The following is a 15575-nucleotide window of genomic DNA, read 5'->3' as shown; positions in this document are numbered from 1 at the left end:
CACAATGCCCAGTATACAAAACGATGCACAATCTGCTCCTTAGCAAAGAAAATGCAGGAATTACTATATCTCCAAACCTCTTGGTATAGCATTGATGGGTAGTTTTTCCTGCTACAGGTCTTTCTTTGTTTCTTTCTTTAATATTTCTATTGAAGTATAATTTATATGTGGTAAAGTACACAAGTATTCAGTGTACAACTTGATAAATTTTTTCATCTGTGTATGCTCCTGGAGCACAGATCAGGAAGATCAAGATCTAACAACATTTCCATCTCCCCAGAAACTTTCCTCATACATCTTCCCAGTCAATACCACCTCCCCAGAGGTAACCGCTATTCTGACTTCTTCTACCATAGATTAATTTTCGTGTTCTGAAAGTTCACATAAATGAAAGCAAACAGAATGTATCCTTTTGGGTCTGGCTTCTTTCGCATAATATTACATGTCTGAGATTCATCTGTACTGTTGTGTCTATCAGTGGTTTGATCTTTTTCATTCCAGGATGACGTTCCATTATATGAATATACCATGGTTTACTTACTCATTTTATTGTTGATGGATATTAGGGTTGTTTCCATTGAATTATTATTAATAAAGCCACCCACCATGAACATTCTTGTTTATGTATTTTTGTGAGCAGACGTATTCATTTCTTTAAGATGCATAGGAGTAGAATAGCTGGGGCATAAGATATCTATGTGCTCACTCTTTCAAAGTCCAGGTGGAACAGAAGTGCACAGCTTGCGTTGTAAAATTTAAATTTTTCTTTTTTTTTTTTTTTTTAAAGAATTATTTATTTATGGCGTGTTGGGTCTTCGTTTCTGTGCGAGGGCTTTCTCTAGTTGTGGCAAGCGGGGGCCACTCTTCATCGCGGTGCGCGGGCCTCTCATTCTCGCAGCCTCTCTTGTTGCGGAGCACAGGCTCCAGACGCGCAGGCTCAGTAGTTGTGGCTCACGGGCCCAGTTGCTCCGCAGCATGTGGGATCTTCCCAGACCAGGGCTCGAACCCGTGTCCCCTGCATTGGCAGGCAGACTCTCAACCACTGCGCCACCAGGAAAGCCCCAAATTTTTCTTTTTAAAAAAGAGGGAGGTAGGGAAGAATTAAATAATAATTCTAGAAGGAACTGCTAGCCTAGTTCCTTCACCAAACCTCACCGTATGAAGGTGCATGCTTTAAACTGACATTTCACTATAGGAGAAGCCCCTGGATTTACAGGGAGAGCTTCTTTGACACAGTTCAGAAAACAGAATCCACAGAGAATATTGGGACTTATACCCTTAGTCACATAGGAGGGATGTAGTTAATTTAAGTTTAAACAAATATCATTAAATTAAAAGTGGTAATTTTGTCTTACGTAAAATTTATCTTCCAACTTTCACATTCGTCTTTCATCGATCTTAATATTTTTGTCAGTTCTCAAGTTGCTCCGTCACATCATAGCAGATTAACTCTTAGAAATAAAAAAAAAAAAAATCAGTCTTTTACAGACAAGGTTTTAAAGGTCAAAGATATACTAAATATCATTAAAGTTGTTTCCTCTTTGGAAAGAAAGAAAATATATTGAATTTTATGCAAAATAAAGTTTTCATAAACAGAGACAGTATAATGAGTTCACTTTGAATTCCCTTCGGCAGTTTGTGCCTCTTACTGCAATTTCCCTGTATAGGGATAAAATTCTCCCTCCTGTTAGGACAGTGAGTGCTACTGCATTTTCAGCACTAGGAGGGGTGGAGGAGTTGACCTTGAGCTGGATCACCACTTGCAGTCATCCACTACTGAGATCAGTACTAATCCACACAGGTCTGGGCTGTTGGAACTACTCAGGTAAGGGGGCTTGTGGGGGAACGAGGTCAGGGAGCAGACGTGAAGACCAAAACACTATTATTATTTATTAGACGTCTTTCTAATAAAACTCCAAAAAGTTAAGAACGGGGTTGTAAAGTAAAATCATTTGTAAATTGTTGTGAAATGTATTATTCTGCCTAAAAATATATTTCTTTAAATGTATAATTTAAAAAAAATTTTCTTTGAAGTGTAGTTGATTTACAATATTGTGTTAGTTTCAGGTGTACAGCAAAGTGATTCAGTTATATACATAGAATATATATAAAATATATATAAAAGAATATCTATATCTATTCTTTTTCAGATTCTTTTCTATTATAGGTTATTACAAGACATTGAATGTAGTTCCCTGTGCTGCTGTATACTAAATCGTTGTTGTTTATCTGTTTTCTATAGAGTAATGTGTATATTTTAATCCCATACTCCTGATTTATCCCTCCCCCACCTTTCCGCTTTGGTAACCGTAAGTGTGTTTTCTGTGTCTGTGAGCCTGTTTCTGTTTTGTAAGTAAGTTCCTTTGTACTATTTTCTAGATTCCACATATAAGTGCTATAAAGACAATAGTGTCTTTCTATTTTTTTTTTTTTTGGCACTGAAATAATCAACAATACCAAAAGCCCAGTGCCAGGATTATAAGATTAAGTACTCCAAGGACACATTTATCATGCCACAGGGCACTAGGGTACTCTGGCATGGTATCTGGTCTTTCAAAACCCATCTATCAGGAGCTGGTGTACAGGACTAAAGCAGGTCACTGGAAAGGGAGGGAGACCAGACACAAAAGAAGCTGAAGGCTGGTCCCTGACCTCTAGGATTGAGGAATTAATGCCCTTCCTGAACTGTGCCTCTCCCACCGTCCCCCTTGAGGGGTCAAGGAAATTGATTAGAGAGCAACATGGCCCTGGGAGGTAACAGACCCAGGGCCAAATCTCAGCCTTGCCACTTGCCAGCTCTGTGACTTTGCAAAGATGAACCTTTTGAGCTCCAGTTTCCTTACCTGAAAAAGGTGGGATCCACAGTGGCCACCACAGGATGCCTGGGAGCGTCAAGTCAAATAGAGAAGTTCATTCAGGAAATGTTAGTTCCTTCCCCCTCCCTTGCCCCACCCTCCCCCATTCTGTGTCTCTGCTCAAATACCCCTAGCAGGTCAGTACTCTCTTCTTCCTCTAGAGATTGTCTTGTCTTGCCTGCTGACACTGTTGTTTCACTTCCTGAGACGTGATTCTATTTAGAGAAAAATAAGATACCTCAGACTAGGGTCTACGATAACTTTTGGAAAATTACAGAAATGCAATTTGAAACGGGGGTATTCAGGGTAGATTTTTCCCATGAGAAAAAGAAACCAGGGAAACTAGTGTTTAAATTAATTGCAATGCTAATCAATTTTAGTAAAACCCAATTAAATCTGCCCCTCAGTTTTCACAGTATTTTGCATATGATAAATACTCAGCATAACCAATAGGTGTTGAAATAAATTATAATGGTCATTCTAACTCTGCATGCAACATAAGCAGAGCCAAAGCCAATTTTCCTCATAAAAACTATTCTTTATAACCAGAAGGCAATGAAACAAAAAAAATGGTGAATCTTTAAATCTTTGCCTCTTAGAGAATACTTGAAATGGTTTCAAACTCATTTGATTGCAGCAAACTCTTGATAAAACCTTGTGATTGTTTCATTTTTTCATTCATTAAATAAATATTCATCAACTGTCTACACCAGACCAGGCACAGGGTTTAAGATGAATTACTTGCAGCATCTCTGTCCTGGAGGACCTCACTGGTCTCTGGCAAACGAATTATTATAATAACAAAATATGAAAGGAGACATTATAGACTGGATACAACATACAGTTCTTCCCTCTCAAGTTTTACCTCTCTTGCAAGTCTTCAGCTACTGGAGGGCAGCACACGCCAGACATGTCACGAGCATTTAATACGTGCTTGTAGGCTGAAAGCATATTAGCAGAAAGGGTAAAAATTTTTTTAACCTAGTGGTAAGATGGGAATAAAGACACAGACCTACTAGAGAATGGACTTGAGGGTATGGGGAGGGGGAAGGGTAAGCTGTGACAAAGTGAGAGAGTGGCACGGACATATATACACTACCAAACGTAAAATAGATAGCTACTGGGAAGCAGCCGCATAGCACAGGGAGATCAGCTCAGTGCTTTGTGATCACCTAGAGGGGTGGGATAGGGAGGGTGGGAGGGAGGGAGATGCAAGAGGAAAGAGATATGGGAACATACGTATATGTATAACTGATTCACTTTGTTATAAAGCAGAAACTAACACACCATTGTAAAGCAATTAAACTCCAATAAAGATGTTAAAAAAAAAAATTATAAAGGGCAGCAGGTGACCAGTTAGTATCTTCCTAACTTGGAAAACACAGGCAGCCCTGAGCTTCTAGGCTAAACACAAGACTTCAAGGTAGCTGAGTAGCAGAAACTGTCTCCTTTTGTTATTTCAACCCAACAGAACAGGGCAAATCCACAAAGCAATTTTATCTATTGAAAAACAATTACAGCTGGGTGGGGGAAGAATGTCACAAAAGCCTTGGAAATTTCCTGAGAGCCAGGGTATATGAAACCTGGGCAGATTTAATCGCCCTTGCTGCAGCCAGTCCTTAAATGGAGAGCTTAATCTCATTTTTATTTTTCATAAAGAATAATTTGGAGAGGCTTCGGGAAGTAAGAGGCAAAGCCCCTCCAAGTTCAAGGGAGAGCTTGGCAGTTCAAGGGTAAAAGGAAGAAGAAATGTAAAATGAAGGTTACAAAAGCTGAAGTGCTTTTAAATCTTTATATCCTATAAATCCACCCTTTTAACATGAAATGTAAAGTGTAAAATAATTGTCAGTTACAGAATAACAAAAGAATTTATGTTAAAAAAAAAACACTAAGTTTTCAAGGTAAGCTCTGTTGTCAGGTTGTGTGATAAAGATAATTTATTCCTACCTTGTCTATGTCTCTCTGAGACTGTGTGTATGGCCACAGTAAGAGGAACGTCAAAGATCTAAATATGAGGCCCTTCATGGTCAGTAGGCCTGGAGCAAATGACCTTTCCAGCCCCGACTGTGATAGGCCTTGGCAAACTAAAACAAAAGGGGTTGAACTCACCTCAGGTATTGATCAGAGGAGGGCTCTTAAAGGCTTCTGTCTGTACAGGCCAGACAAGGGATGGGCTCACTAGCTGCGTCTGTCCTATGTGAAAATGGGATGTGTCATTGAAGACCCAGGAGAAGGAAGCAGTGAAGAGGAGCCAAATGGCCTGGGGTAGACTCTTGGCACTGCCTTCACTGGACAAGTCACTCAACCTCTCTGTACTTCAGTTTCTTCAACTGTAAAATGAGGGTGATAATGGTAGCTACCTTACTGAGCTGTTGTGAACATTGAATGACAGGTCTTAACTATCACTCACCAATAGGCAGTAACCAGATGCCTACCAGCTGTGTGGCCTTAGGAAACTCATTTAACCTCTCTGGGCTTTGGTTTCTCAAAGAAGGCAGTTGGATGAGAACCTATGTCTCCATCTCTGAGAACCTTCTTGTTCTTCAACTCTTTGATTCTGTGACCCTGCTGTGAACATGCTGCCTTAAAGTAGGAAGAGAAATAAAGGGATGGAGAGGAGTGAAAGACTAACTTCTGTTTCCTCTCCTCACTCATTTTGGCCATGAATTCCTGAGTTACTTCAGCGTTTGAACCTCATCCTGAGGACATTTTATAATACTTGCCTTGGGAAGCTTGATTTGTTCATGACAGTTTGCAAATAGCAAGTATTTATTTGTCAAACATCATTTTTTAGAAGGTACACCAATAAGGAGGTTTAATTCCTAGTACTAGATAGTTCCAGTCCAAAAGCTTTATGTGGGAAAATTACAGCAGAACTGTCAGCCTTTCTGGTGCATTGGGTAGAGAACTTAAAGCAGGACTCCATTGGCCGCAGCCCTCAGCATCACTGAGTCCTGGGAGCCAGTCCCTTTGCCTTTCCCACTAGAGATGGGCGGCAGAGCGCAGTGGTGAGTGGCACAAACTTCAGCTACGTTGAGACAGATGTGGGGACCACACCCTGCTCGGCCATTAACAATACCTACTTCGGTAAGTTGTTGTAAAGATTAGATTTTTTTTTTAAATGTAGTTTAAGTGCTTAACGTGATGTTCAAAGTGAGTGCTCAGTAAAAGTGAGCTCTCATGATAGGCCACATAAATTTAAAATGTTAAACCAGTGTCATTCTTGTGATATAAATATACAACGGCTATATTCAACATGTAAGTCTCCCTTACTTCTCCCTTTGTTGACCATTGCACTGATATGGTTTAATTTAGTTTTGTGTTTAGAGTAGGTTAAGACAAAATAATAATAAAGTAACAATATCTTGGGACTTCCCTGGTGGTCCGTGTTTAAAACTCTGTGCTTCCAATGCAGGGGGCGCAGGTTTGATCCCTGGTTGAGGAACTAAGATCCCACATGCCATGCAAAAAAAAAAAAAAAAAAGTAGCAATGTCTTGCATTAGACACTTACCCTTTACAAAGCAATATTGCATGCATTATCTCCTATATTCCACAACCCAGATTTCTTCAAACATGAAAATTAACTCTAGTTTCACAGGGCTGATGAACAGCAGAATGGAGAATAAAATGCTGTTTGCCTGGCTCTCTGTTCCTTGCAGAAGCCACAACTTTCCTTTGTTGAGTTTACAAAGCCCACCCATATGCAGCCTCTTATTCCCAGCTGCCCTATGATCGAAGCTGGGCTGGTGTTATTCCCTCTATTTGTTAGGTGAGGACATTGACATTCCAAGAAGTTCAATGACTTTATGAATGTCCCATGGCCAGTGAGAGGCAGAGATAAGACCAGACTTGTTTGTTGTCTAGTGACACAAACTGAAATATAAATAAGCAAATCAAAACAACATAATGTGTTATAACTATTTTTTAAATGAATTATAAGGCATTATGGGATCCCAGAGGCCAAAGAAAATAATTGTGTGTGTGCAGTACCTTTGCAGGTATGTGTCATCCAGGGAAGGATTCCTAGAAGAAGTAATGCTTGAATTGATATTTAAAGGAAGAATAAGCAGCAAAGTAGGCACTTGAAGGAAAAGGAGGTAGTGGGGAAACCATGTGCAAAAGGACAGAAGTTCAAAATAACTTTGCCAGGATGGCAGGAAATTCTCTATGCCTTGCGTTCAGTGTCTTACATGTTGGGGATGTTTTCATTTATGCTTTTCACAGTTCTTTATTGACATCTACTATGTGCGGGGCTCTGTAAGCTTGAGGTCCCTGTAACCTGTTGAACAGGGTATTCACAGGCAATTGGAAATGCCCAAATGGAACTCAGGCATCCTGTGAACAATAACAGGAGGCACTGGGTGGATGAAGTCACACGCAGGAGGAGAGAGCAGTGAGAGAAGGGAGGAGAGATGAGGACCAGCTCTGGAGTCCAATGTGAAGCAGGGGACAGAAGATGAAAGGTAGCGAAGATTAGAAAACAAAGGTCAAAGACTGCAGAGGACAATAAGGAAGGAGAGGATGAAAAATACGGGCAAGGTCAACACTATAACATCCCCTAGAGGAGATAAAGAAGCTGAGGACGGAAAGGCAACCACAGGAAAGGACTGTTAAGAGGTCACCTCTGGTTTTAATGAGCACAGTTTTAATGACGTGCTGGGGAAGGAAGCTAGACAGTTTTTGGCTGATGAGTAATGAGAGGTAAGTAAGGGAAGAGTCTGAGATCAGATGACCTTGGTAAGCTACTTGGGAAGAAAAGGGAGGCTCTGGGGTAGCCAAGGCAATGGGAGAGCTCAGAACACAACTGAGGGTTTTTTTGGTTTTTTTTTTAAGCGTGTAAGAGACTTGAGGAAAACACAAGGCACTGAAGATGAGAGAGGAGATAACGATAGAATAAGGACCCAAGGAGATAGGAGGAGATGTGATCAAGCACACTGGTGGATAGAAGGAAGGACACTTTCTCCCCAGATAGGGGTAGGTCTCTTGTTTTGTTGCAGATAACAGGAACAGAAATTAATCACTGGTTTGCAGAATGAAGGTTTGAGGGTGAGGACGTTCTTGAGGAAAACCAGGGTGCTGTTGGCAGAAAAGTAGCGAAGGGTGTTGGGTCAGAAAAATAAATAAATATTAACAAAAACAAAACCCCAGAAAACTAGGTGTCTGCTACCGCTTGTGACCAGGAGGTGAGGATACTTTGGAGGAGGGGACACTGAGGAAGTCCAGGTGAACGGCCTCTGTTTCATGTGCAAGGCAGGAAGCCTGACTTGGCAATGCTGTACAGGCTTTGCAGCGGCCTCCGTGGACCCCAGCACTCCCACCCACCCGCATCCCCCTCTTCCCCTTTCCTCAGGAGTGAGGGGGAATGAAAGTTGACGAGGTGAACTAATACGGAATGAAAGAAGAAATGCCTATCCTGAGTTGGAAAGAGGTCCCGTGCAGAGATGGAAATACCTGTGGGTGTGATGGGGGGTGCGGGGGAGAAAATACAAGCCGTGCCAATGAGGGAAAATAGCTCTTCAAGTTCATTACTTAGGGGGAGAAAAAAAAGGCCCAGTAAAGATTGCAGAAGAGCAAGCTAAGCTCATGGAAAGTGCTGAGAAAAGCTGGTTTATTCTCGGTGCGTCTCCCTATTTTTATAACTTACCTCAACTCTTCTTCAGACAGGAATGGTGGGTCCCAGTAATGCTGGGTGGTGAGAGACACCGTCAGTGTAGATAATCACGGGGAAGTCTCCAGGGAGGTGCTGTGGAAGGTGCTGGGGAGCGTGGGTAGTTAGCCTGCCTGGCTTTCTGAACAAGGAGGATTAATGTGCGTGTGGGCATGCAGAGAGGCTTTATCTTCAGAACAGATTTCAGAAATGAAAAAGCAAACAAAGCTGATTATGAGGAAAATGGATTTGCCGGAACCAAATTGTAGGAACAGACCGGGGGCAGAAGTAATGGTTACAAGCTCTCCAAAGTCTGAATGCCCCAGAGCTCAGACGTGGAGACTGTGTATGTTTGGGTCTGCCAACTAGGGCGCCTCCGTGGTCCCAGAACAAATCGGGGAGGAATGAGGAACAGGAGCCATTGTTCTGAGGAGCTGCCCCACCCTTAGAGTCCGCACAGAAGGAAGGCAGACACCTGCCTCCCGCCCGGAATTGGAGGAGGCTCCCGGCCTTGCTCACCCCAGAATTTTGCCCCTAGAATTTGGGCATTGAACTGTGGATGTTTGGATGTCTCCAGAAAACCTGCCCCTTCAGATTGGCCTGTCTATCTCCTCTCAACCCTTCTGAGCCTATTTCAACCCTGCCTCTTCCATGGACCCTTCTTTGGGCATCCATGTTCCAGGGCTCCCTCATCCCTTCTCAGAATTCCAATGGTGGATCCTTCATTTAACACTTAAATTGGGTCCATCTTCACTGCTTTCCCTTCCTTGTGCATTCGCCTCATCTCCCCAGTGGGGCTGTAGAATCCTAGAGGGCAGGGTCCTTGACTGGTTCTTTTGGGGTCCCTAGAACCTAGCACAGTGCCTGGCAGGTCGCTGATGCTCAGAACATGTTTATTGGTTGGGTGCTCCCTTGCCTGAAGGTGGCTCTGAGCTCAGGAACCAGGAGGGCCAAAAGCCACGCCAGCCCCAACTGAAGCCAGGAGTAGAGGACCAAGGACAGAAGGAGAAGGACGTAGGAGAGAGAAATATCCCCAACACCTGGAGGTGCCGTGGGGCCATCCCAGTCAAAGCCTGTCTCTTTGACAGTTGCTGCTGAAAGTCCCCAGAGCTGTGGGAGGTCCTTGCCTGCAAGGATCCCGCTTCCTGTGGGATTTCCAGTCACCCGCTCGCTAGGAGAGATTCGAGGAGGGCTTGCTGGTTCATTTGTTGTAGCGTCTCGGAGAAGTATTCCGTGTGAGCGTTCCATGGCAGCGCTGTGAAGGCAGGTGGCCCTCCTCCTGGCAGAAGCTGGGTTCCTGTTCACTTCTGAGCTGGCTTCTAGAGTTCCCCCCATCAGTTCTGTGAGCTACCCCCATTCATTCATTCATTCATTCATTTGACAGATATTCCCCGGGCCCCTCTTACATCTGCTCCAGGCACTGGGGATAGAGCAAAAGCAAAATCCAGCAAAAATCCTTGCCCTCGAAGAGCTTACATTTTAGTTGGGGGAAACAGATTGTAAAGAAGATGAGAAATGTGTACTGTTAGGTGGAGGTAAGTGCATAAAAATAAAAGAAGGGAGATGGATGAGGGCATTTGTGTGGGAACTGTATTTTTTTAACAAGGCGGTCAGGGAAGTCACCCTTGGGAAAGTGACACATGAGCTGAAGGAGGTGGGGAAGTCAGCCCTGTGATAGTCTGGGGACGTGTCCAGAGCAGGAGTGTGTCCCAGCATGTTAAGGAAAAGCAAGGGGTCAGGGTGGTGACCACAGAGGGAACCAGTGGAGATTACAGAGGAGGTCAGAGAGGCAGTGGAGGCCAGGTCCTGGAGAGCTCTGTATGCTTTGCATGGTGGGAGATGGAAATTCACCAGAAGTTTCGGAGCACAGCAGCAATGAGCTCTGACCTGTGTTTTAACAATATTCCTCTGGCCACCAAGTAAGAGAAAGGTCAGAGGCAAGGAGACTGTTGTGAGGCTATTGCAATGATCTGGGAGAGAGATGGTGGCAATGGAGGTGGTGAGAAATGAGTCAGGTCCAGATATATATATATTTTTTTCAGATATATTTTGAAGGAAGAACAGGCAGAATTTACTTCCCGATGGGTTGGGTATGGCTGTGAGATGAAGAGAGGAATGAGAACTGATGCCGTCTTAGTCTTTTCAAGCTGCTATAACAAAATACCACAGACTGGGTGACTTATAAACAAAATTTAGTTCTCTTAGTTCTGGAGGCTGAAGTCTAAGGTCCTGGCACCAGCATGGTCAGGTGAGGACTCCCTTCTAAGTTGCAGATTTTTGTTGTGTCCTCACATGGTGGAATGGGGCAAGGCAGCTCTCTGCGGTTTCTTTTATAAGGGTATCGATCTCATTAGGTCATGACAACCTTCATGACTTAATGACCTCCCAAAGGCCCCACCTCCAAACACCATCACCTTGGATTTCAACATACAAATTTGGCAGTTGGGGTTTGGGTGGGGCACAAACATTCAGATTATGACAGATGCCAATGTTTTAGCCTGAAAGACTGGAAGGATATGGTTGCTCCAAATCTTTGCAGCAGGTTCCATTTCCTACAGCTTGTGTTTCTAGACATGGGGGTTGCCATTGCAAGCATGTCAGCCGCTGGATAGGTAGCTTTCTGCTTCCTGACACCTTCCCATCAGCTGAGATCTGTAAACACATTTGATCCTTCTCCAGCACCTTCCTCTCTATCCTCCATTGCCAAGGAAGAGAACAAAAACCAAGGTGACCAACATGTAGCAGCTTTGTTTTCTCACCCAGCTTGGATTATAGAGAAATACTTGCCATCGTTCTCCTTCAGAGTTGCTTGATTTGATTTATGAATCATGTATTCTGTACATGGCCAATATTTATCTTTGCAAGTGATGTGCGTTCTTTTTGGTACTGAGGATTCATCTGGGAAACCCTGAAGGATATTTTGAATCCTTTTGATTTAGATTTAAGAAAAGTAAGGCCTAACTCTCACAACAGCACAACTAGTTCACAGAAAAGCAGAATTAGATCCCAGTCTCCAGGTCAAAAAAAAAAAAAAAAATCCTGGTGCACTTACCATATGAAATCATTGCTAAATTGAGTGATATCGGGGATGAGATGTAAATTCAAAAGTGAATAACATACAACCTTAGAGAGATTGGAATCTATGGAGGAAGGTGAAATAACCTTCTCCTTTTCCTTCCTTCCTCCTTTCCTCCTTACTTCCAGAAAGATGTATTCAATGTCAAACATTACAGGAATTATGCAAGATGCTAGAGAGACAAACACACCAAATAGACGTGGTCCCTCCTCTTGAATGGCACTCTGCTGAGGGAGACATTGGCCTCCAAGTTAACTTATAAAAGGAAGTGGAAAAAATCTGTTTTAGAAGAAAGCTATAAACAAAGAGCCATTAGATTCTAGAGAAAGGAGTATTTAAAAAATTTTTTTTATTGAAATATAGTTGATTTACAATATTGTGTGAGTTTCAGGTATACAGCATAGTGATTTGTTTTTTTTGCAGATATATTTGATTATAGGTTATTGCAAGGTATTGGATATAATTCCCTGTGCTATCCAGTAAATCCTTGTTGCTTATCTATTTCATGTATAATATTGTGTATCTGATAATGCCATACTCCTAATTTGTCCCTCCCCCTCCTCCCTTTCCCCTTTGGTAACCATAAGTTTGTTTTCTATGTCTCTGAGCCTGTTTCTGTTTAGTATATAGATTCATTTGTATTATTTTTTAGATTTCACATATAAGTGATATCATATAGTATTTATCTTTCTCTATGTGACTTACTTCATTAAGTATGATATCCTCTAGGTCCAGCCATGTTGCTGAAAATGACAACATATTATTCTTTTTTATGGCTGGGTAGTATTCCACTGTATATACCACATTTTCTTTACTATTCATCTATTGATGGGCACTTGGGTACCTTCCATGTCTTGGCTATTGTAAACAGTGTTGCTATGAACATTGGGGTGCATGTGTCTTGAGAAAGGAGTATTTAATACTGAGTTTTGGGACTAGGGAACTTTGCAGAGAAGTGGCAATACTTGAGCTGGTTAGTTAAAGAATGGAAATTTCAGCAAAAGGGGGTGGAATATTTCAGACTGAGGGAACAGTGAGAGCTGCCATAGCAGGTGGCAGGTTTAGAGAACAGCTCTGAGCTGACACTTGAGGGGGTTTCAGGAGGAGATGAGGAGGTGGGTCAGAAAAGGGAGTGAAACCTCCCTTGTGGAGAGAACAAGCATGTTCACTCACTGCTAAAGTGGGAGTGTGGTCCTCACAGGCTGGCGTTCTTATGTGGTGCCCTCCAAGGAGACACATAGGCAGGGAGAGGCTTGTGGCAGAGCTCCCTCCTGGACTTTTCAGGGAAATGTACGGAACATCTCATCTAACTAAATCAGTGCACACAGAGAGAGAAGGCAATTACCAGCTAGGCCAGAAACACAGTGAGGAAAGGACCTGGTCTGGAGAAGGGGAGGAGCTTCAGTCGGCAGGACACACAGGGAAGTGGACCAAACAGACTCTTCTACCTCATTCCTCCCTGCTCACCCCAGTATCCTCTTGCCTCTGGAAAAGAGGGGGCCTGGGTAAAATTGGGAGGGCCCATCAACTCATCTGACATGTGAGGAAGTACCCAAGATTCCAAAAACTGCCCATTAGTCTCACACAGACGCTCAATATTTCATGAAAGATTTAATCCTTTAGCTGAAAAAATATATATATAAAATGCAAACTCTTTTGAGGAAGTAGTGCAACTTGAAAGAGCACTGGATCAAGAGTCCAGAATCCTGACCTCATTTGACTCTTCACCTAAGTAGATCACCTCATCTGTAGTTTCCCGACAGGCTGCCCCTTCTAAAATCCTGGAGAGTCTTTAAATCTACCTTGATTCCCAGGTTTCACTCAGATCCACTGAATCAGAAGCCCCAGAAGCTGAATTCAGTACCTGCATTGTATAGGCTTTTTATGTACTCAGTGCTATTCACTGGCTATTTCCTGTCCAGCTCACTTCTGGGAACCAGGCAGAGTTGCATTCTGTGGCCCTCCTGCAGTTGTGGGGGGCTCTGTGACCGGTTCTGGCCACTGAGTTGTGAGTGGAAGGGACCATTGTCTGCTCCCGGATGAGCACTGAACGGACAGAGTGAGATAGTCCCCCATTGCCTTTTCCTTCTGGCATGGGATCAGCCACTTTGGGGTCTCCGAGTTACCACAAGAAGCAGGGCACTCTGCCTGCCTGCAATAGATACGGATGGAGCCTGAGTGAAAAGTAACCCTGGTCATGATAAGCCACTGGAATGGGGAGCTTGCTGCTTAGCACAGCATAACCTGGTTCAGACCAACTGATAATCGTCCTCGAGTGATTCTTGTACAGCCAGCCTGACGCTGGACAGGCCTCAAAGAACCCCTGGCTAGGTGACCTTTCAGGTGCCTTCCAAATCTAAAGGTTTTTGGTTCTGGAAGCAGGTTATTAGCTATTAACCGCTGATAAGATGCTAACTGGCCATCAGATTGGTAAGGCGTTTCTGAGGTGTTTCTGCTGCAGAATGGGACGTGTGGGGAGATCAGACTGGTGAAGGGGGTATCTAGAGTAGGAGGTACAGCAGAGCTCTCAGAGAGCAGCTATAGGTGGGAGCAAGGCTGGACATATTCTCAAGACTCAGATCACCATTGGGCCGAGGGCCAACTCAGCAGCTAGGATTCCTGCCTTTACCATGTCAAATTTTCCTGGCATTAGAAATTTTAGAACGGGTTGATAATCTGCTTTTGCAGGGAGGCAGTTCATCACGGGTGAAGACAGTCCTTTAAATTCCATTGCCTGGAAACTCTTTTGTGAGTTTGAGGCCTAATCTCCTTAGCACCAGAATTTGGGTCACCTCAGCCCAGTTTTAGGGTGAACAATCATCCTGGTGTTCCCAGAACTATCCTGGTTTTAGCATTGAAAGTCCCATGTCCAGGGAACTCCTCACTTCTGGGCAGACCGGGACAGCTGGTCACTGTACGGGCCTCGTTGTTTCTTTCTAATAATGTCACTATGAAGATAAACTCCCACCACCCCACCCCCAACCCACTCCAATCTCTGATCATTGGCAAAGTTAGATTTCAGGATCTTTCCATGTGCTGTAGCTCAAGTCAGGAAAAAATAAACCCTCAACAGCTTCTGTTCTACAGAAAGAGGTTTACAGATTTCAATATGCCAGCCAAAAAGAAAAAAAACATTCTCAGCTTGAGTCTTGTGCCAGCTTGATAGGCAATGGCAGAGATGGGTGGTTTCCAACGGAGTTTTTCGCCCCTGAGCTGGTTTTGAACCTCACAGCTCTGCCACTTGACGGCATCCAGGTTTCCAGACACTGGCAGGGATGCCACAGTCTGTCACCATCAGGGCTGCTATGAATTTTCCTATTCTGACAACTAGACAAGATGTCTTTTGAAGGGTGTTTAGTACTTGGATGGTTTGTTTTCAAGAGAGATGAACCCCAGAGTAGATTTGCTTCAGAAAATATGAAATGTTGGAGACTGGTCGGCATCCTACTTGAAGAGTCTGCTTGAAGAGTTAGTTACACAGATGCTTTTCGTTCCTCAATTAAATCAATGCACTGACCTTTTGCTGAAAAAGGTATAAGAACTGAAGGGGAGATGTTGGGAAATGACTGAAACCCTGAATGGTTAAAGCTGATACAGCATTTGCTTCACCTCTGGCTTATACAAGGCATTATGAAGTGACTAAGGAGATTATATTGAACTTTAAGAAGATACCTCAGAAGCAAACTATTTGCCTGAATGTCCTCCTCTGCAGCCCAATAGAAAAAAGAGGGATACAAGGAAAGGCCAGATGCCTCCAGCTTTATCACCCTTCTCCCCCCTTTAATTCTCAGAGGTACTGGGTCCAGACCAGAGGTTGTTGCAGAAACGGTTTGCCCCTGGAACAATGCACAAAGGGAAGTAGAGTGCCGAAGGAAATATCTGCTTCCAGGGAGACAGAATTGGGAAGAAATGAGAACGTGAGATGTCAACCACAGTGAGTGGAAAGATAAGGAGGGGAAGTGAGGACGTTCTGGGGGCAGAGGCACTGGGTGCCAG

General features: G+C 43.4%; 1 protein-coding gene across 5 annotated transcripts in view; it reads left to right on the top strand.

Annotated features, from left to right (window-relative positions):
• KCNAB1 (potassium voltage-gated channel subfamily A regulatory beta subunit 1) overlaps positions 1-15575 on the top strand; it is a 419545-nt gene that overhangs the window by 241606 nt on the left and 162364 nt on the right. Inside the window, exon 1 of one of the 5 annotated variants that reach the window (XM_082394421.1) lies at positions 1730-1825. The exons of 3 other annotated variants lie outside the window; for them this stretch is intronic. Coding sequence is in view for 1 of the 2 variants with exons in the window: in XM_082394417.1 (XP_082250543.1) it covers positions 15158-15513 (356 nt within the window). In the remaining variant the exon portion in view is untranslated. Of the gene's footprint in view, positions 1-1729; positions 1826-4061; positions 15514-15575 lie in introns of those variants that run through there. One more of the 5 variants, XM_082394417.1, reaches the window with a different exon arrangement.

Source organism: Balaenoptera borealis (genome assembly GCF_965194805.1).
Source record: "Balaenoptera borealis genome assembly, chromosome: 5".
Taxonomy (NCBI): domain Eukaryota; kingdom Metazoa; phylum Chordata; class Mammalia; order Artiodactyla; family Balaenopteridae; genus Balaenoptera; species Balaenoptera borealis.
The sequence above is the reverse complement of the archived record's forward strand: the minus strand, read 5'-3'. Positions and strand labels throughout refer to the sequence as shown.